Source organism: Phodopus roborovskii, unplaced genomic scaffold (assembly GCF_943737965.1).
Source record: "Phodopus roborovskii unplaced genomic scaffold, PHOROB, whole genome shotgun sequence".
NCBI classification, from domain to species: domain Eukaryota; kingdom Metazoa; phylum Chordata; class Mammalia; order Rodentia; family Cricetidae; genus Phodopus; species Phodopus roborovskii.
Window position 1 is genome coordinate 11499422 of NW_026126636.1, and position 21765 is coordinate 11521186.

At 50.5% G+C, this 21765-nt stretch overlaps 2 protein-coding genes across 2 annotated transcripts in view; both read right to left on the bottom strand.

Annotated features, from left to right (window-relative positions):
• The window catches only part of Zc3h4 (zinc finger CCCH-type containing 4), a 32455-nt gene extending 11809 nt beyond the window's left edge, over positions 1-20646 (bottom strand). Inside the window, exons 1-5 of the mRNA XM_051206933.1 lie at positions 20469-20646; positions 5539-5758; positions 5138-5248; positions 1685-1907; positions 391-542 (exon numbers count right to left, since the gene is read on the bottom strand). Coding sequence (XP_051062890.1) covers positions 391-542; positions 1685-1907; positions 5138-5248; positions 5539-5758; positions 20469-20641 — 879 coding nt within the window. The 5' untranslated portion in view covers positions 20642-20646. The remainder of the gene's footprint in view (positions 1-390; positions 543-1684; positions 1908-5137; positions 5249-5538; positions 5759-20468) is intronic.
• Bbc3 (BCL2 binding component 3) overlaps positions 1-21765 on the bottom strand; it is a 256886-nt gene that overhangs the window by 159798 nt on the left and 75323 nt on the right. The gene's annotated exons all lie outside the window — the stretch shown is intronic.

Here is a 21765-nt window from a genome sequence, read left to right on the forward strand (position 1 = left end):
AACAGGGCAGAAGTGTCATGTAGGAGCAACACTGAGTGGATGGTCTTTCTCAATTGAGACTCTCACTCAATTGGGCAGAACCGGGTCTCTGGGCACAGGGGCAGCAGCAGGACTTCAGGAAATGTGCCACACGACATGGACTTAGAAGACATTCCAGAAAACATTTCCTGCCTCGGGTCAGGGTTTTCCTAGTTACCATGTGGTGCCTTTTCTGCTTCAGCCACTGAAATTTTCTGCTTCTTTTTTCTTCGTCTTCAAAAGGAACATTTAAACGTGTGCCTGTCCCAATGCCCTTCTTTAGGGATACCACAAGTCCTCCGACCTTACGTCTCCCAGTGCCCCCAGTACTTGCAGCCACACTGCATCCCCAAGAGCTACACAAACGCTTACTTCCATCTCCTCCTCGTACAGGTCCTCTTCGTCCTCAGGGTGCTCTCCCATGGAGCCTCGCCCTCGGCCTCGGGTGCCCCTGCCCATTCCTCGGCCTCGAGATCCTCCTCGACTTCCACGGCCCCTGTAGCCCCTGCCCCGGCCTCGGCTACCTGTGGGGTAATCGGGACAGTGAGTCTCACATGATCACAGACCATAACAGCAAGGAAGAGAACCCATCCCCTACCTATTACTTTGGGCCCCTCCCTCAGGAGTTCTTCCGGCTGCCCTGGGCAGACTACAGTGCCCCGTGTCCCCTTGAACGGGCTCACTCGGTACCCTGGACACACAGCAACTCCTCCCCTCACTAGCTGGCCTCCTGTACTCATGGCTGCATTGTCCAAGACAGCAGCCACCAGCCTATGTGGCTACGAAGCCCAGGGCATCTGCTGGTGCTAATGGAAGATGAGTACCACGCTTTAAAAACTCAGGGAGAGCAGAGAGGGAGAGCACACCAGAATCTTGGTGTCGATTGTAGATTCCGGTAAGACCGATAAGGTAGACTAGTAAGTATGACCTGCATCCTCTACTGTACTGCATGTCCCAGGCATCGCTAGTCTATAGTCTCCTTTAAGTGTAGTCTATTCCAAAGGTGTCCAAAAGCAAACATGAATCTGTTGGGTGGCGGCACACGCCTTTAATTCCAACATTCAGGAGGCATAAACAGGAAGATCTCTGCGAGTTTGAAATCAGCCTGGTCTACAGAGTGAGTTCCAGGACACTCACAGACTCCAAAGCTACAGAACCAAAGGGGGGGGGGGGAGGGAGAAAACAAACAAAAATCCAAAACAATAACCTGGATCACTGGAAGCTGGAAGACTTTAGAAGCCTCCTCTAGCTGTCTTTTCCAGTTCTAGAACATCACCTGGGTTGTTATTCCCTCCCCCTATCTCCTCTTAAGCCTTCCAGCCAAAAGTTCACCAGCTTCCTGAAGTCCAAGGTTCAGAGGTGAACAAAATGGTGTGGTGACAGAAAAGTCCAGAAAAGGAGGTGGGCAGAGCTGGGTCACCCGCTGTCCTCACTCTGGCCCAAGGAGACACACTAGCTGTCCCTGCTCTACGCCCATGGCCCTAGGTCGTCCCTACCCCTTATGCCCTGAGTGTACAGCTTCTGTGCACTGTGGCCATCCCTGAGAGACTGCCTAGCTCTCTTAGATAGCTAAGAGACTCAGTATAGGCTCTTTGACTCTACAGATCTCCACTCTCAACAGCAACCCTGGCCTGGAGAAGGGAAAGTAGGAGAGGGAAGGGCTCACCTCGGCCGCGGCTGCTGCCCTCCTTGGCACGCCGGTACTGGTTCAGCTCTTTGGTGAAGTCATCATAGTCTTCTTTGCCCATGTCCTCCTCTTCATCCCCCTCATACTCTCCATACTGCTCATTCTCATAGTCCTCATACATGCTGTAGCCCTTGCTATCCATCTTGGAGTAGGACTTCTTGGGCAGGGGCGTGTTGTGTGATGAGGGGTACTGCTGGTGGGACTGGGTTTGGGAAAGAGTAAGGGAGAGGGTCAGCCAGGACCCATGGCCTGGGTCAGCACCATCAAGGTCACCTCAGTTCTCAAAACTTGTGTGTTTGTCTGGGCGTCTCTACTGCTCCTGGGTTACCACTGGTACTTGTCCTCTCTGCAGATCTGTTTACCCTGATAGGCTGGGGACAGCAATGGGTCCAAGCTTATCCTTAAGAAAAGGGCCAAGGTTAGAAAGGAAAGGAGAAATATGAGCCCACAGTCCCTAGTGAGCCAAGGACAAAGATACAGTGCAAACCCCTGGGGAGGAGCCTGGAGGCAGGAGGAGGGACCCAAGCTGCCCAAGCTTTCCCTGGGGCCTTGGATTTCAGTGAATGAACACAATGGCCACAGCCAACTACTACTTTCAACGACACTTCCCAAAATGCCTTTCAAGAGGCGAACAGTGTAGCACATTCAGACAATGAGGCCCACCTTAGCAATGGGAGCTCTAAGTAATAAACACTTTACTGTTTTGAGACAGGGTCTTAAGTAGTCCAGCCTGGCCAGGAACTTTTTTGGGAGGGCTGGGGGGAGGTATGTGTGGAGGGAGGTGTGTTTAAAGAAAAGGTTTCTCTACAGGGCAAGTTCTAGGACAGCCAAAGTTACAGAGAAACCCTGTCTCAAAAAACAAACAAACAAAAAATAGGGTTTCTTTGTATAGCCCTAGCTATTCTGGAACTCAGGACTCCCCTCAGAAATCTGCCTGCCTCTGCCTCCCAAACGCTGGGAGTGCCATCCTGGGCTGGAACTCTGACATCCAGTCTGTCCCCACACCCCAAGCATTGGGATTATAATCCTATGCAATTATACCCAGCTTTAAACACACATTGCTAAGGCAGGTATGACGGTCCATGCCTGTAGTCCCATCCACATGGGACGCTGAGGCAGAAAATCTGCCTGAGCACCCAGGAGTTTAAGATTGCCCTAGGCAACAAAGTAAAGATCTGGTCTCAAAAATGAAAACAAAAACGATGTAACAAACCTCTTAGCATATTGTTTAGGAAAAGCTAGGCAGTCCCCACATGCTATAAAAGGTATGATCTGGTGGCTTTGGGGACAGGGCTGAGGAGCATGAGGTACTGGAGCAGCAAAATCACTCTTAACAAAGGAGCTCAGAAAACGAATACAACAGAGGAATACAATTGGATACAAATGTGTCAACATCCACTCCTGAGCTGTAACACTGTAGCAACACTTCCGTGACAGAGCTGGCCCGGTCATGATCAAAACATCCCCTAAAATGGAGAGGATGCCCTCTTGCAGTAATCAGTCTGGATTACTGCATTTGGATTACTGCACTTGATCCTCCATCATCTGCTGTGGTGCATGATGCCCTCACAGGAAAGGCTTTAAAAAGTGCCATCATGGGGCTGGAGAGATGGTCCAGAATTTAAGAGGACTAGCTGCTATCTCACGCAATTTAGACATGGATCCTATATAGAGACCCACAACTATAACTCCAGTTCCAAAGGATATGACACACTCTTCTGGCCTCTGCAGGTACCAGACACGTATATGGTACACAGACAGGAAAACAGACACATAAAAAATAATGACCTTTTTGTTTTCACTTAAAAAAAAAAAAAAAGGTGCCAACAAACCTTGCCTAGCCTGTGGTTTTATTTATTTAATTTCTTTGTTTTTCTGTGTAGTCCTGGTCATCTTGGAACTCCCTCTGTAGACCAGGTTGGCCTTGAACTCAAGAGATCCACCTGCCTCCGCCTCACAAGTGCTGGGATTAAAGACATGCGCCACCACTGCCCCACCTAGATAGGATTATGCTGTGTAGCTCAGGGCTCCAACTCTGTGGTAATTTGAATGTAACTGCCCCCATAAGCTCACAGATAGAGAGGCACTATTAGGAGGCTTTGTTGGAATAGGTATGGCCTTATTGGAGGAAGTGTATCAATGTGGAGGTGGGTTTTGAGGTCTCATATATGCTCAGGCCATACCCAGTGGCTCAGTTCACTTCCTGTTGCCTGCCAATCAAAATGTAGGCTCTCATCTCCAGCACCATGTCCGCCTGCACACTGCCATGTCCCTCCATGATGATAAGTAAGTCACCCATTAACCTGGTCTACAGAGCTAGTTCCAGGACAGTCTCCAAAGCCACAGAGAAACCCTGTCTCAAAAACACCAAAAAACAAACAAACAAACAAACAAACAAAAAGAGTTGCCATGGTTGGGTTGGAGAGATGGCTCAGAGTTTAGAAGTACAGCCCTGGCTATTATTCCAGAGATCCTGAGTTCAATCCCCAGGGACAACATGGTGTTCACAGCCATTTGCAACGAGATCTGGTGCCCTCTTCTGGCATGCAGGGACACATGTAGGCAGAATACTGTACACATAAACAAGAAAGAAAAAAAGCCAGGCTTTGGTGGCACATGCCTTTAATCCCAGCACTTGGGAGGCAGAGGCAGATGGATCCCTGTAAGTTCGAGGCCAGCCTGGTCTACAGAATGAGTTCTAAGACAGCCAAGGCTACATAGGGAAACCCTGTCTCAAAAAACCAAATGCAAAAAAAAAAAAAAAAAAAAAAAAGTTACTGTGGTCATGATGTCTCTTCTCAGCAAGTAGAAACCCTAAACCCTAACTATGACAGTGCGGGCACTTAACCGCTCAGCTATTTCTGCCCCCTCTAAGTCCTCTAAGTTCCAACTCCTGATCTTTCTGCCTTAGCTTTCCTAGTCCTGGGATTATCAATTTGTGCCATGTCCCATTTGTTTTTCTTGTCTAGCACTGCATCACTGAGCTATATCCCCAGCCCTTGCTTGTTTTTTCTTACAAGTTTTTCTGAAAGAGAAAGTATATACCGGACAAATAATGTAAACTTATGGTTAAGTTTAGAGTTGTAATGGGGTATTTAACTTCTAACTGTGCAGGCCTGGAGATAATTGACTCTACTGCCACTTCATTCTCTTGCCAATTTCCCACAAAAGGTCACTTATGAACAGTGGAAAGCAGTCATCTGTGACCTGGATGAATGAGTAGTACTGAGTCCTGCCAAGCCATGGGGGGGACCTGACTCTGGGCAAGCTCAGCAGCAGGCCTTGGGTGGAGAAAGCAGCCACCGCTGACACAAGCCCCTACCTCTAACTAATTGCTTCCTTACCCATGAAATAGGGATGACAACAATACCCACTGCCTCTGGGCTACCATCGACCTTCCCATACCAGAACGCATGTGACAGTGCTGCTCACCGGTGCATATGGGGGGCTATAGTCCCGGTACTTGCGGTGACTCTTCTCACTGGGGCTGAAATCGGAGTCATCCGAGAAGTCTGAGAAGTCATCACTGGAGGATGCATGGCGCTGCAAGGAGGCAAGGAGAGGAGGCGCTGAGTGACTCTGCTGCTGGCGGGTCACCTGACTGCAGCCAGCCCCAGGACAAACAAGGCCAGAAGGTGTCTGGAAGGACTCTGCGCTCTGACTGAAAACTCCTCACCTGGGGGCACTCAATGGCAACAGAGCATAAGCGCCAGACTTTATGAACTGTCCTTGGGCCCCACACGCTAGGAAAGGCTGTCACTAAGAGAGCCCGCTGGGCATGCAGGCGGGCTCGGAGCCAGCAGTGGAGGTGTGGGGAACCCTCTAGGACCTACTTTGTGCTTGGATTTCCGCCTTTTCTTCGACCTCCTCTTTTCCTTCTCCCGTTCCTTCTTCCGCTTCCGTTTCAGTCTCCTGTGAGACTTCTCCTCATCCGAGTCGCTGTGATGCTTCTCCCCCTTTTCTTTCCGGCTCCTCTCTTGTCCCCCAGGGGCATCCGGGGTCTCCTCAGCCCCATCATCTTCCAGTTCACCTTCTTCCAACTCACCATCCTCCCTGCAAACCAACCCCAAACCACGGTGAACTCAGGGGCTACAGGGAGCCTTTTGAAGGCTCTGAGCTGGTGAGGCAAATAGCAGCAGAGAGCCCAAATAAGGTGAGTACAGCTCTAGTGGCTGGGACTCTCATCCTTCTCCACAAGGGACTGTGGCTGTGAGTTTAGCTGGGTCACAAGAGGTGGGGAGGGGCTACCACCAGCAAGGAGTACAGCTTAGTGGTAGGGTGCTTGCCTAACACAAGCAGCCCCAAGTCCCAGTCCTAGAACTCAAAAAACAAATAGAAAGCCAGGCTAAGTCAGGCGTGGTAGCACACACCTTTATTCCAAGCACTGGGGAGGCAGAGACAGGAGGATCTCTGAGTCTGAGAACAACCAAGGCTACATAGTGAGACCCTGCCTCAAAAACAGAACAGAAAAAAAAACCCCAAAAAAACCACTAATAAAAAAAAAAGAAGGGCACTATGCTCACATAGGGACGAACCTATTTCAGGGTTCCCAACCACTTCAGAACCTAAGTGCTCTCAGCAGAAAGGTATAGGTTGTGGCCACAGAGCGGATGAGTATGTCTTGCCACAGGCTGAGAGGTCTAGCTGCCCAGCTCCCACAAAGTTCTTTACTGCATTACTGAGACCTACTGGACCACACAAGTTCCTTTGCAGGGAACCCAACTTGCACACTCTGGTTTATGGAGATACACACCAAACTGAACTCGTCCCGTTAGGGACTGAGATGGTAGAGTCAGACCCCCACTCCTGCTGAGCCCTCCCTTAGCTGAGACCTGTCCCCTCTCCCAGCTGACCCTCACCCTGCTTCTAGGTACACGTTCCCAACCCTCTCATGCTGCACTTTTTCTGACCTTTTCAACACCCATGTCACTCAGTGCTTAGCACTTTGAAAAGTAAAAGCACTTTCCTAACCCAACAAGCTGTGAGTCATCCAACATGTGTAAACAGCTATGGATAGGCTGGGGGAGGGGGCAGGTATCTATGGGTGGAGTCAAGAGAGGGTCAAGAAAGTAGTAGATGGGAAAGAAGTCCAATGTTCAAGCCAGACCCACAGACACGGATATTGCTGAGTATAGGAGTTGGGAGAATGGAAAAATCTTTTTAAATTTAGCTGGTGCCGTGGAAGACAAAGGCAGGCTGATCTCTTTTGAGTTTGAGGCCAAGTTACACAGTACCAGGCCAGGAAAGTATACAGTGAGACTCTTCCTGGGGTTAAAAAAAAAAAAAAAAAAAACTTAAAGTTCTCAGCCCTGGCTGGTGGCACATGCCTCTAACCCAAGCACTCAGGAGGCAGAGACAGGAGGGTCTCTGTAAGATCCTGGACAGCCTTGTCTACACGGTGAGTTCTAGGACAGCCAGAGCTACAGACCCTCTCTCAACAGTGGTAGCACATGCATCCTTTAGGTCCAGCATTGGGGGGAGAGGGAGAGGCAGACGCAGGCGGCTCTCTATGAGCTTAAGGCCAGTCTTATCTATGTGTTGAGTTCCAAGACAGCCAGCACTACACACAGAAACCCTGTGACCACCCCTCCCCCCAAAAGGCAAACAACAAAACAGAAATCATTTTATAGCTCCCTGTGTTGCTTATAAATGGCAGCAGAAAGGTCTTCAATTGGGCATGAAGTCCTTTACACTTCAATAAGGGATAAAGAGAGGAAGAGCGGCGAAGGTAAGAGAACTGAAGCTGAACTCGGAGGGCTGCAGGGTGAAGGCCAGCCTGGGCTACTCGCAGAGCATGCATATACTCTACGGTCTATCCCACACCACACCAAAAGTATTAAAAAAAAAAATGCAATAGGAGCTAGGCAATGGTGGCACATACACTTGGGAGGCCAGCCTGGTCTAGAGAGTTTCAGGACAGGCTCCAAAACTACAGAGAGACCCTGTCTCAAGCGTGCGTGCGTGCGTGCGTGCGTGCGTGCGTGTATGTGTGTGTTATAGGCCCTGAGAAAGCTAATCAAATAAGTGGAACAGGGAACAGCCCTGCAAAGAGGCGCTGTAGAAGGAGGGAATAACTACTTGGAAGCCCTGAGGGTCGTAAGGGGCTGCAAGGGAAACAGCAGCCTCTTTCCCCAGCCCTCCACAGCCCTTTCGCAGCTTCAAGAGGCGCTTCTCTAATTAATCTAGAGCCCGATTCAAAGGAGCCAGGCCTGGCTCTACACCCAAGAGGCCTGGCCCCAAAGACACACAAAGTGGAGGTCAAGGACTGCACTCAGACAACAGGGTAAGGCTCCTAATGTTTTGTCAAAGGGAACCACGGTGGGGAGGGGGGGAGGGCGGCCTGTGTGCCTCAGAGGCTTTCCACCTAAGCAGCTCAGATGTGGGCAGCATTCCTGTCCGGTGAGGCACACTGAAGGTTCAGCTCAGAATCCACAGCAACAGGGGCACCTGACTAGGAAAACTGGTTTTGTCTCAAGGAAAAACCTGCTACTTGGTGACAAGGCCACCGCCTGCAATGATGGGAACAAACCCACCCAGTGACTCTGATGGGAATGCCGTGGGCGGGGGCAGAGCCTAGGGGCAGGCTGGAGCCTGGGATTCCCTGTGGAGGAAAGCTAATAGTGTTGGGCATGGGTACCCTACTACCTCTTTCCTACAGTTTCCTCGCAAGAAAACGGCAGCAACCACATGAAATCCAGTCCATCTGGCAGTCTTGGCTAGGTCACTAGCAAAGGGCTATGCAGGTAAGGCTTCTACCCTGTCCCCACGCTACAGCTGGCTCTGATAAAGGTGCCCCACTTCTAACACACTGAGAACGTGTGACAAGATTATCCTAGGAACTCATGAACCTATCATCAAAAATCAGATAGCTTCCCACCTACAAAGACTTCAGCCCAACATTCTCACCAATAATGTGGCTAACAGGTCCAGGCAAATCTGGGCTTAGCATGAGCATCATGCATAGGTTTCCACAAAATGAGCCTACACATGCTTAAAACTGTTGTCCTAGAATGGAGAGATGCTTAGAAAAATAGAATTTTTTTTTTTGAAATCTAGCCAGGCATGACAATCTGTGCCTGTAGACCCACTCGGGGGGCGGGGGCTTGATGCAGGCGGCTCTCTAGTTTGGGCCAACCTGGGCTACAGAGCAAGATCTCATCTCAAAATAACAAAAAATTAACTTAAAAAAACTGCTTGTGACTTAGAAGCGGCACTGGGAAGGCGACACTAATTGGTCACTGCATCTGCAGAGACCCCAGTGGCGCCCTGCTGCACATGCCATCCCAGACACGAGGCCTGTGTGAGTATCAGGTCTGACTACTTCTGCAGACTGCTCACTAGAAAGGAAGGAAGCCCGCTGGGAGAGAGTGGGTGTCCCAAAGGCCATGGACAGAAACAACTAACAGGTTTAGGAAATGGCAATGGCACTTTAACAGGCTGCCAGAAAAACCCATGTCAGAGTGGGATTAAACACCAAGGGAGCACACTTAATAGACTATAACATAATCACCCAAGAAAAGTGGGGGATGCTCCATTGCACTAATAGTTTCAATCTAGAACCTGCTAAAACCCTCTTGAGATAGGCGCTGGGGGGGGGGGGGGATGCTACAGTTGGGCTGCAGGGACTGAGTTATTTCCCCAGCCTTGACTAGCAGTTCACCAGCCTGCCTGCAGCTGCAGACACTCTCGGGACGAATCAGCCATCCCCAGAAGGCTGCCTGACCAGCAGTTAGAAATGGGAATAGAACAGAGAGGACCTCCTTCCTGCAGCTTTGCCTCCAACCTCCTGAACAAAGCTTCCAAGGCATTTGTGGAGCTCACTGCAGCTCCTCAAATACATACACCTACATGTTCAGCCTAAGCAACACCTGCTGGGTCATACCCCACCCCAGGGTCCTTAGTTTGCAGATTCATAAAACACATGCTTTACAAAAATACCCAGTAGGGAGATCTAGTGTTCCCAAGTGGGTTCAGGGACAAAAAAAAAAACGCTCCTTTCTAGACCAAGTGACACACAGCCAGCTCTGTTGCTTCCCTTGAATGGGCTCTTATATGGACAATGGGCTGAGCTTATACAGATTTCCAGGATAGGAGAGTTGACAACAGACAACGCCCTGAACAAGGAGCAGCCATACAGTAAGCAACAGAGCAGAAGCTACACTTGCCCAAGCAGGAGTTAGTGCACCAGACAAGGCAGGAGCATCAGGAACTCAAAGTTATCCTTAGCTACAGAGCAACTTTGAGGCCAGCCTAGGCTACAAGAGATCGTCTCAAAAACCAGAACCCAAAGAACAAGATAAAACAGTAATACCAGAGCACACAACATGGAGAAAGAAGCCTGACGGAGGTGGCACGTGACCTGGGGGACAGGTATGGACAGAGCAAGAGCCAGTTCTTCTTGGAGGACACTGCTGACTGTTCACCAACAAGAGAGCATTTCATTGCACTGTGGCCATCTCTCAACCAATCAACTGCCTCCACTTCCTCACCTAATCTGCATGGGACCACAAAGCCTCAGAATGTCTGACCAAGACAAAATAAGACAGAGGACAATGGGACCAATCGAGCTCGGTAGGAAAGACAGGGACCCCCGCAGGACAAGGAAGCTTGCAGCTCTCTCTCAGCAACTCTATAGTGTTGAACCAAGTCGAAAGAAGCCCGGAGCTTGTGGCTCTGGTTTACACGGGGAGCCAGGGGTAGGCGCGAGACCACACGAAAGACAGAAGTGGGAACTCATGGGACAGTGACTATTACCTGAAGCTCATGAGCTGCTAGGTTAATGTGAAGGTCGGGGTTATGATCATTAACTGACCGGACTCTCAACAAATTCCCTAGGTAGACTCTTAATGATCTATTAACTGGGGGCAAAACAAAGAAACAAACAAACAAACAAAAAAAATCACAAAAATTTTAGGAGGTGCTGCCTCTTCAAATGCTTAACAACCTAAGTGCAGAAGTCAAAGTTCCTGGCCTGGCCCTGTAGGACAGGTCAGTCACTAGGAACCAAGGCACAGAGCCTCTCCTTTAGAAGGTTGGCCTGGGCTCATACCAAAAGAACCCTCCCACCACGACCCATGACCTTCCCTTCATCTAGAAAGTGGTACAGCAGCCAAAGGGGACAGCACTGAGGGCTTTGCAGAGCTAGGAGAGCCCTGGAGCAAGCCTCTGCACCTCACACATGTTTGTCAGGGCCCTTTCTACCCAGTTCATCAACCAGAAACCACAACAAGTGGGCCCTGCTGCCCTCCCCTTGCATTTGCAGGCACAATCATCACCCGCTCTGTGATGTCATGCCATCTCCATGGCAACATGCCTGCCTTGTGACAACCAGATGAGCCACTGGCACAAACCAAGCACAGGAAGTAAGAGACTGCCCTAATGCCAATGCATGGATCTGAAGCACCTATAGCAATCCACACAAGAGATGTCCAAGCAGGCTGAACCAGGACGGTATTTCAGGTACTAAATGGCTAACTGCTAATTTTGCTAAGAATAATGGAGATTTTCAATATACATATCCTTAGCCAGGCATGATGGTACACTCCTTTAATCCAGCACTTGAGAGGCGGACAGGTAGATGTCTGGGAATTCAAGGCCAGCCTGGTCTACAGAGTTCCAGACTCAAAAACGGAAGGAAGGGAAGGAAGGAAGGAAGGAAGGAAGGAAGGAAGGAAGGAAGGAAGGAAGGAAAACAAATAAATAAGGCAGGCTAACATCCCTGTGCCTTACTTCCTGGACTCTGGGGTCCTGGGTCGGAAGACAGTCCACACTCCTCACTAATAACATCTACAGCTCCATGCTGACTCATCCTTGCCTCCTCTCATCACCGTGGTGAAGCACATGGTATCTCCATTTTATAGACAAGCAAACTGAGGCTAAAATTGGGGTGGGAAAGAGGGGTAAGCAAGCAAAGCAAACCCACAAGAGGATATTTTTAAAGTTAATGCACACTTGTATCCACAAGCTGCAGCCCCCACATTGAGGTTCATTCAAATACAAACCTTATACAGAAGCTTCAACTCCCTAAGAAATCCAGCCCAGAGGAACCTCCCAGACACAAAGTTGTCATTTCCTGTGTGGGAGTAGCTATTGTCTGACTCCCATGGGTGGGCAAACAACACACACACACACACACACACACACACACACACACACACACACACCTCTTGCAGAAGATGACCCTCACCAACTATCACACCCTTTGCTAGCCTAGCCACAGGGTACCAGCTTAGGAGCTTCAGATGGTTCAAAGCCAAGGCTACCTCATTTCTATTACTCAGGAGAAAGATGTCTAATTAATATGAAGAAAAACTGTGCCTTATAATTTTTTAGGGGAATCAGCACTGCCACCAAATACCTGGACAAGCAGGACAAGCACTCCTGAACTGCGCTTTGCTATATTCCCTGCCTGTTTCTCCCTGTAGCCCTGCCTGTCCTAGAACTCTCTCTGTAGACCAGACCGGCCTCAAACAAAGATCCACCCGCCTCTGCCTCCCAGGTGCTGGAATTAACTCCCAAGCACTGGGATTAAAGGCTGTACCACCACCACCCAGCTTGATCTTTTTATTTATGTGTATGATATGTACCTGTGCATCTGTGTGTGTGTCAGTAGAGGCCAGGTGGCAGTTACCCCAGTTACAGATGGTTTTAAACTACCAGAACTCAGGTTCTCTGGAAAAGCACCAAGTGCTCTTAACCCTGAGTTAGGGCTTTTTGTTGTTTGTTTTGGGGAGCTCAGATAGGGTTTCTCTGTGTAGTCCTGACTATCCTGGAATTCACAGTCCCAAGAATTCTGATGTCTTCTTTGAGCACAAGGGATACACATGCTATACCCAAAACATGTAACATGACATAAATCTTAAAAAACAAACTTCTGAAAAGCTACAATTATCTGCAAATAGCTGTCTGCTGGTGCCCTGTATGGTAGCATCCTAAGGAAAACTAAACCCAGTGTCTGTTAGGAAAATGAGGAGGGCAATTATCCAAGCCACCTGCAGTGGACATTTAGTCGAGCAAGTCTAGTGTTTGGTCCCCGCTGTCTAGGCTTAGGCCACAGAAGGATGTATTAGCTGTGATCACTTCCAGAGCTGGGCCTCAGGAAGACTTTGGTTACTTTTTTTTTTTTTTTTAAGATTTTATTTATCTATTATGAACACAACATTCTTCCTCCATGTATGCACCAGATCTCATTATAGATGGCTGTGAGCTACCATGTGGTTGCTGGGAATTGAACTCGGGACCTCAGGAAAAGCAACCAGTGCTCTTAACCTCCGAGCCATCTCTCCAGGCCCAGACTTTGGTTACTTCTCATGAGTGAAAATCCCACCTATGAGGGCTGGGGATATAACTCAGTGGTAGAGCATTTGTCTAGAAACATCCTTGATGCAATCCCCAGTACCTCAAAAAGGAATAATCCATCCATTCACTTTGCAGCTGAAAAGCTTGGGCCTGGGTTTGTGCATGCCCAGGCATAGAACAAAAGCATGTCAGACACTGCAGACTGGCAGGCTGGCAATGTTGCCCACTTCTGCAGAACCAGCCTTCCATGAGATACTTGTACTCCCCATCCGCTCCCACATAAGCATACTATGGCCACTGTGTGCAAAAGCCAGCAAGCCTGGTCAAGGGCCCAGAGTATATACTGTCAGCTTTTTGCAGGTCTCATTTCTCAACTCTGCCATTTGCTACTAAGATAACACAGATAGATGGGCACGGCAATGCTGATAAACTCAGTCTATAAAAACTGAGTTGGGGCTGGGTGGTGGTGCCGGCCACCTTTTATCCTGGCACTGGGGAGGCAGAGGCAGGCAGATCTCTGTGAGGCCAGCCTGGTCTACAGAGCAAGTTCCAGGACAGGCTCCAAAGCTACTGAGAAACCCTACCTTGAAAAACCACAAAAACTGACTTGGGACAAGGGCAACAATCTGCAAAGTCCTATATAAGTGACCAGCTTTTAATTTTTATTTTCTTTTCAATTTCTTTTTTGCAGTACTGAGGCTGAGAATGGAGCACAGGGCTTTGAACACACCAGGCAAGCAAAACACCACTGACCATGTCCCTACTGGTTCCCTTTCGATTCCTATCTTGAACAGGATCTTGCAAAAATTACCTAGGCACCCTTGAGCTTAGCTCAGGCAGGTCTTGTGACCCTCCTGCCTTAGCTTCCCAGGAAGCTGGGACTGTGGGGTCTGATCTTCATGCCAGGCTCAAACTTTCTGCCCTTGACCTACATCTCCTTTTACATTTTGTGTAAAACGTAAAGGAGGTTTTATTTAACTACATTCCTACCCTCTTCTGATGTTTGTCTAATATGAAGACACATCAATAAGTGGACTTCATAGCCCACTAATGACCATACCCTACAGTGTGAAAAGTACTGTACCAGGATAAGGTACAGTGAGTATGGTAGCACTTGCCTTTAATCCCAACCTCAGGAGGAAAAGAGGCAGGCAGATCTCTCTGTTTAAGGCCAGCCTGATCTATATTTCAAGTTGAGAACCTGTCTCAAATCAGCAAACAAATACTATACCACTGCACTTGGGAGGCTGAGGCAGAAGGACTGCTTCAAGTTTAAGAACCAACCTCAACAACAGAATCAGACCCCTCTCAAAAAAGAAAGACTAAAGAGATGGTTCAAAGACTAAAGAACACTAAAATGCTAGTCTAGAGGACCTGAGTAGTTCTCAGCCCCCAAGCAGGTATATCTCTAGTTCCAGGGAATTACTGTGTGCACACGCACATGCACACACACACTTTAAAATAAAACTAATCTGTAAGAGAGAAAGAAGACTACTGTAGTACACTCAGGACAGCACAGTAGGGAGACAGCATCTGTCACAAACAGCTTCCAGCACTTTTTTCCCAGCAAAGGTTAAGGAGCTAGTGTGGGAAGTCTGCAGCAGAGCTTAATGGTTACCCTTTGACCTTTCCACTTATAAAGGTACAGCTGTGCTACAAACTGAGACCCAGCTTCAAAACGCCAAAGGGCATGGTGGGACACACCTGCAACCCCAGCACTCAGAAGGCAGAGGCAGGACCTCCATATGTGGGACTCCGTATAGTAAGAGTATAGTATGCCCGCAAGGGCCACCTCTCTTGTATAAACAGCCAAAGTGACAAATACTAGGGGCTAGTCAGGCATGTTGGCTGAGTCTGTGACCCCAGCATTCTGAAGTCTAAGGAAGAGCATCACTTCAGAGTTGGAGGCCATTATGGACTAAGCTGAGAGACCTTATCTCACAAACGAAACACGACGACAACCAAGGGCTAGCAGAGCTAGCAGGTTCAGGGGCTTGAGTTCCTCCCCTAGGACTGAAAACAAAACAGAACAATGAAACATTTCTGTTCCAAGCAAAATGCAGGACAGGCCTTGCTGCTGAATCAACATAACCCTCAGGGACTCAGCCAAATTACAAGGGGTGACAGATCCTGGAATCCAGCAAGCCTGGCCCTTGGAGATTCAGGCCAGGAAGGGTTGGCTGAAGCAGAACAAGGAGGTGGGGTAGGAGTGAGGGCTGGCTTGGGATCCCCAGCTTCCTGGTTCTCAGGGGCCAACCTCAGCTGAAACGCTGACTCACTCCACTCTAATTGCAAAGGCAAATACATGCCGGGATAGCAGGCATTGGCTCAAGACAGTAGGACCATTTTAGCATCTAGGAGGAGCACTGTGAGACAAGAGGTACCACAAGATGGCTGCCACTGGCTTTAGTCCCTCCCCACCAGGCTCCTTTCAGTTAAGCTTCAGGCTGAGTGAACTTCCCTCAGTCCTACACACCCTGCTTCTATTTACACACAGGGCTGCCAGTGTTCTATTTAGAATTTCCTCCTGGGAAGGAAAGAGGCACTGAGCAGAGCCACTGTGTGTGGTGACCCTGAGAAGTGGGCACCAGCCCTGAACAACAGTGGGGGCTTCCAAAACCCACACTCTCCCTTCACACCCCGCCTGACAAACAGCCGAAGCAGGGAACTCAGTACAGGTCAGGGGGAGCAATCTGACTCGGAGAAACAGGCTGCTCTTAGCAGACAACTTCCACCCTGCCAATGAAAAACCCTCTATGATGATGTACCTGTAACCAGCACCAACCAAGAGGCCCTGTCTTCATTTGTCACACCAGCTCCAGAATCACCGCAGTGGACAGAGTGCCTGAAGTTGACTTTGAACCCTACCACCCCACCTCACCACACAGCACTATCACAACACAAATGCTGCACTGGGTCTAACCCTGTGTCCAGAGCATTCACAGACACAGCAGAGCTTTGTAGCAGATGAGGCTTCAAAACCAAGAACACCAGAGCTTGGGCAAGTTCATTTTTTGCCTTAACTTATCCAAACAGGCAGCTTGCCACGGCCTATGAGGCCTTAATTATGTAACCGACTCCAGACCATTTCCTCCATTCCCTCTGCCAATGAGCGAGCTGCTCCTTTAAGTCCTCAAAGCACTCAGCAAGTAACAGCCAGAACATCTGCTGCAGCCTTCCTGTCCCCTCTCATCCTGGTGGTGCATCCCAGCAGTGGCCAAGGACCTGGCTCAACTCAAGCCACATCACTTACGATCCCACAGCAGGGCAGAACCAGTCACTCTGGTGCTACTGTAAGAAAGACTCTGTCCACGGGGACATCTGGTTCCCTGAATTTGGATAGCTATCCACAGAGACCTGGAGACAGTTTAATCAGGGACTTCAGCTGAAGGATTCACTGGAAATACATCCCTAATCCTCACCTCCAAGAAAAAGGTTTCTAGGGAAGCCACAGCTATAGACCAGTGAAGACCTGAGGTGGTTCTGAGACAGCTCGAAAGCAAGACTGAAGAGCAATGGATGGGCAGGGGAGGAGGACAGCTCGAAAGCAAGACTGAAGAGCAATGGATGGGCAGGGGAGGAGGCAGTGCCAGAGCCTAGGAACCTGTCCTAAAATTCAGCTATATGAAAACACAGGAGCCACATAATTCACCTCTCACTTGCCAGGCAGAACAGTCAGGGTAGCCTTCCTTCCCAAACAATTTCCCCTCAGGATAGGTCGTCTTGAATAAGGAAAAAACACATGGATGATTTTCTGAAACAGCTAACTACCTTTACTTCCCAAAAATTCTGTCTTGTCAAGAATCAAAGATCTAAACCTTATAGCAAATGAAGGAAAGCCCTAGAAGATAAGGCTAGGAGTCAGAAAGCCCCTGACTTGGGAGTCATTTTCTCTTGGGAGGACTAAACTGGAGAACGGGGGAGGGGAGCAGCTCTGATTCGGAGCATCTGCATTGTCATGGTCAAAGCCCATTGTGCTCCTACTGGGAGATTTTTGACTTGCTTTCCAATTAAACTTTTCATCCAGAGGAAACAAAAACTTCCAAGGTTACAAAGTATATAAGCTTTGCTGTTAAAATCAGGGATTCCAAGTGACACCCTTTTTTCTTTTTTTTTTCTTTTTTTTTTTTTTTGCTTTTGCAACATCCATTAATTTATTAACTAATAGTGGTACATCAGTTTGGGGCATTAAAAAAAAAAGGTACTACTGTGACATTTCAAAAATAAGGAATAGCTAAAGGCAGTTGACTTAATATCAGGGGCTCCTTTGCCAACAAAACAAAAACAGAAAACAACAAACCCTTGTGTGGACATGCCTAAGCGCTTTTTAAAATGTTTGGAGGAAACATTTTCAAGTTCAACAAAAATGACTGCTAAAAATCTTCATTTTCAAAAGGAATCCCATTTCCTTCTAACATTTTATTTTTAAAGTTTAAATGTCCTTCTACAACTTAAGTTCTCCTAAACACGTGGAATGGGTTATCGGTTGGTGTCTAGTTTCTGCTCTGAGCTCCTGGAGGAGGAATTTTACACAAGATGGGGAACCTTCAAATGTTTTTCCAGCTGACCCAGCGCACTGGACAGTGTGATGAGTTCGTGCTTTAGACATTTTGTGCAGGAATACTTTGTTATGGAAACTTCTTCCTCAAATAACTGACTTTACATCAGGCCACCGTACGTGGCAGGTGAAGCATTAAAAGGCGTGAGACTAGTGGCCTGACAAACTACAGCTTACATGGTCCTCAAGTGCAGGTGGGAATTTCTCCTGAGAGCGCAGAGGGAAACAGGCTCCTTTGGAAGGGACTAGACTCATGTGTGAGAAAGGGTTTCCTAACAGGAACCAAAAGTGGGCCGGGGGAACAATGGAACGTCAACATGTCTTTAACACAAGAACTGATGCTTGTAAAACACATTGGAAGGACAGTATCAGGTCCTGCAAGTCACTGCTGCTGCTGCTGTGGTTGTTTCTTTTTAACTTGTACGTGTATGAGGGGGCACTGAGGATGGGAGGTGTTCTCTCCAACATGACTGTGCGTGCAACACGTTTTACACCAACTTTTCACGGTCAGGCATGTGCTTTCAAACAAAGAGCAGTGGCGACAGGAGAGATCAGGGCTTGACACGGTTTTACAGATACATTTTGTGCTTAGACAGTACTTTGCAAATGACTTGCAATTTAAATGTCTATTACCGTAAGAAACATTCAGGTAAAATAAGGAAACTGGACCTGCTTGGAACAGTCTTTTCTGGGGGGGGGGGGGGAGTGGGACGGGGGCATGGGATGTGACTTTAACTTGAATACAAGTATAAACCAAAACAGTAAGCTTGTCTCCTGCACTTGAAGTAGCCACTTTCACATGAAGGCTGGAGACAAAGCAATGGATGGATCCAGAAAGAGGAGACCAAGGGTCTGAAAACATACCGGGCCTTTCCCATGGTTTTGTCATGTTACAGTAACACTTTTTTTTTTTTTTAAAGAAAACTGTGTACATCAATTTTTAAAAATTAAACACTGAAAGGATGTGCAAACTAAAAGGGCTCAATAGGGTTAGAATCCTGATTTGAACATAATAAATCCACTCTCAAGCATCACTCTGGTCTAAAGGCGAAGGAGGAAGCAGGCAGGAAAGGGACTAAAAGAGGGAGATAATTGAATTACTCAATAAAAGAGGCTACTTACCATCCCAACCCATTGTAAGACATACACTTCTGACATAAGAGAACTCCTTAGAGGTCGGATAAAGCTCGTAAGCACCTTTGAGTTAAGGCACCTGCCCCCGAGAGGGCCTGGAAGCCCAACGTAGGCTTAGCGAACAGACCTCCGCTAATCTGTTTATTTCCTTGAACTGTAGTCTGGCTGCGAAGGGCTGCGATTCCCAGGACGATACATTTAATTAGAACAAAACAGGAAAAAAAAAAATGTAAGAAGCTCACCACACTGCTGCACCTGTGTCTTTGAATGTGGGTGCCATTTCTTTTAAAAGGCAAAGGAGGGTCTGTGAAGGAGAAAGGGAAAGAAAACAGGACGTGGGAGAGGAGATAAAGGGCCGAGACCCTTGTCTGGAGGGGTGCTCTGCGATTTCCCCAGGCGGCTTCGAGCCATCTGTCCAGCGCATTCTCGCCCTACCCCACCCCACCCCCACTGCCTGCAAGACTCGCTTTCCTGCCCACTAAACCCCATCTATTTTCAAACCTACTCACTCAAGTCCTCAGGAGTCTGTAAACCCTGTATCCCTGTATCCCATACCCTCATGCTCTAGCAGGGCCAAAAAGGGCTCCAAGCCTCATCCTGAAAAGGCGCGAGGCTGTCCCCATTATCATCCGCCAGAGAAGGGCGTGGGGGGGACCCACTTCGCACTTAATAAAGGACAAGGGGCGCCACAGTTCACGTCCTGCCAAAGTACAAGAGATCTGTCTCCTTTGCTCCCGTACGGGCAATCGCACCCCATTTTACCCTAAGAGGGGAGATGCCCAGGGGAAATCGGTGGCCAACTTCCTCTCTCATCCGCTGCTAGGAAAGCAACCTTCAACGACAACCCCCCCACGAGAGAAAAAAAAAAAAAAAAAAAACAAGTAGGACTAAGGACTCTCCACCACTATCACCTATCTACAAAAGCAGAGTTCCGTGAGAAGGCTAGGTTCCCAAAAAAGGTCAGGAGCTTTCACCAAAAGACCTGGAGACGCGCCCCTTCCCTGCCTTCTAGGGAGTAACTAGAAAATACCTCCCGCCAAAAAACAAAAATAAAGAGACTAAGTGCACAAGGGCCCCCATTCTAAGGGGCCCTTCACAGAAGGATGGAGCAAAGGCTGAATCGCCACCCCACATTCTGCCTCCGTCAGACTCGGGTCCCTATCCAAAGTGGGCCGGGAGCACCTCCCCCAGGAGAAAGGATACTGTCAGGGACTGGGTAGGCCCCCGACGCCGAACCCCTAGGAGCGGGCACTGTAGGCTGGAGGTCCCCCCCTCAAACGAGAGACTCCGGGGCCCCTCCCCCGGAGCCTGCCCCGAGGCCGGGCGGCGGCCGGGCCGCTGACGGCCAGCCCCGGGAGCAGGGGCGGCCGGGGAGCCCGCTGGGCCTCGGCAAGCCCACCCCCTTGGCGGCCCGAGCCGCGGGCGTGCGGGCGGGCGGGCGGGCGTGCGGGCGGACAGATCGGCGGGCGCGGGGGGTCCGGGGGGCGCCTCCTCACCTTCCCCTCAGCATGGCGCCCAAAAAAAGACAGAGCGAGAGCGAGGGAGAGCGGGCGAACGCCGCGAGGGGGGGCAACGCATGAGGCCGGGAGAGAAAGCCAAGCGAGAAAGAGCGAGCGGGCGGGCGGGCGAGCGACACCCACCGACCCCGCCCTTCCTCCTCCTCCTCCGCCGCCGCCGCCGCCGCCGCCCGGCCCAACATGGCGGCCGTCCCCTGCCTCCTCCTCCTCCCCCCTCCCCGGGGGACGCTGCCCGGCCCAGGCCGGGGGGCCTGACCTGTCGTCAGGGAGCGGGAGGCGGTGGTGGAGGAGGTGCGGGGTGGCCGCGCGGCCGTCGGGGGCACACGGAGGCGGCGAAGGCGTTGCTGGCGGCGGCGGCGACGGCGGCGGCGACGGCGGCGGCGGCGACTCTGATGGCGGCGGCGGGGGGGTCCCGGGCGCGGCCTCCATCGTTCCTTTGAGGGGGAGGGGGTGTTAATGCACGGAAGAGGACTGCTTGGGCGTGGCGGGAGGGGCACACTTCAGCCCTCCCTGGCTCCTGGTGGGAGCGGGGCACACATCGGTCTGCCTGTCTGCTGCTCGCTACGCGGAGCTTTCCTTTTCCTTTTCCTTTTTTTTTTTCCTCCCCTCTTATGATTTTTCCGAGTTTTCGGTTTCGGAATCACCTCTGAGCCGGCTTCCACGCAGGCCGCGCGGCCTAGGCCCCGGCCGCCCCTGCGGCCACTCGCTCACGGGCGCGGGGCCCTCATCGGGGCGCCAGGGCCCCTCCGGACACGCACACGCACAGGCGCACGCACGCACACACACGCGGGCCCCGAGGCCGGGGACCCGGGGGGCACGGACACTGGTGGCTGGTTGGGTGTAATTAGCGCGGGCCGCGCGCCACGGAGCAAGCGAAGGGGAAGGGGAGGGGGGAGGAGAGCGAGCGAGGGGACGGCTAAAAAAAAAAAAAAGAAGAACGTAGGGAGGAGAGGGAACGGGCGGGCGGGCCGCGGAGATGCAGATGGGCCGACTGTCTGTCCCGCCCCAGCTGCCCGGCCCCCGCCGCGGTCAGGGATTCACACAAAATGGCGGCCCAGCCGGGACGAGCGCGGAGGCCGGAGCTGGAGGAAGGGCGGGGAGGGACGGGGAGGGAGGGGGTGGCTAACTGAGAGGCCGAGTGAGCGTCACGTGGGAGACAGGCAGCGGCCCGCCCGGCCGAAAGGAGGCGGAAAGGACCGAAGCGGAAGGGCGAGGCGGTGGGGAGACGGAAAGAGCCGAACTGCCGCCGAGAAGAACCCGAGGGCCTGCGGCCAGCCGGAAAGAGCCGAAGCAGGAAGGGCTAGGGTCACTGAAGGAACGTGAAGCGAGCGGATCGAAGACCCACCTAAAGAATCGACCGAGGGTGGTCGTGGGGGCGGGGCCTAGAGGACAGCCGGAAGTCGCCGAAGCGCTTCGGGAATTGGAGACACCCGAGGACCCTGAGATAATCCGGAAAGAGCCGAAGCCGATGGAGGGATGGCGGCGAGAGGCGGAAGTAGCTGAGATAAAACCGAGCCGAGCGAATAGGGATTAAGCGCATGAGCCGAACGAAC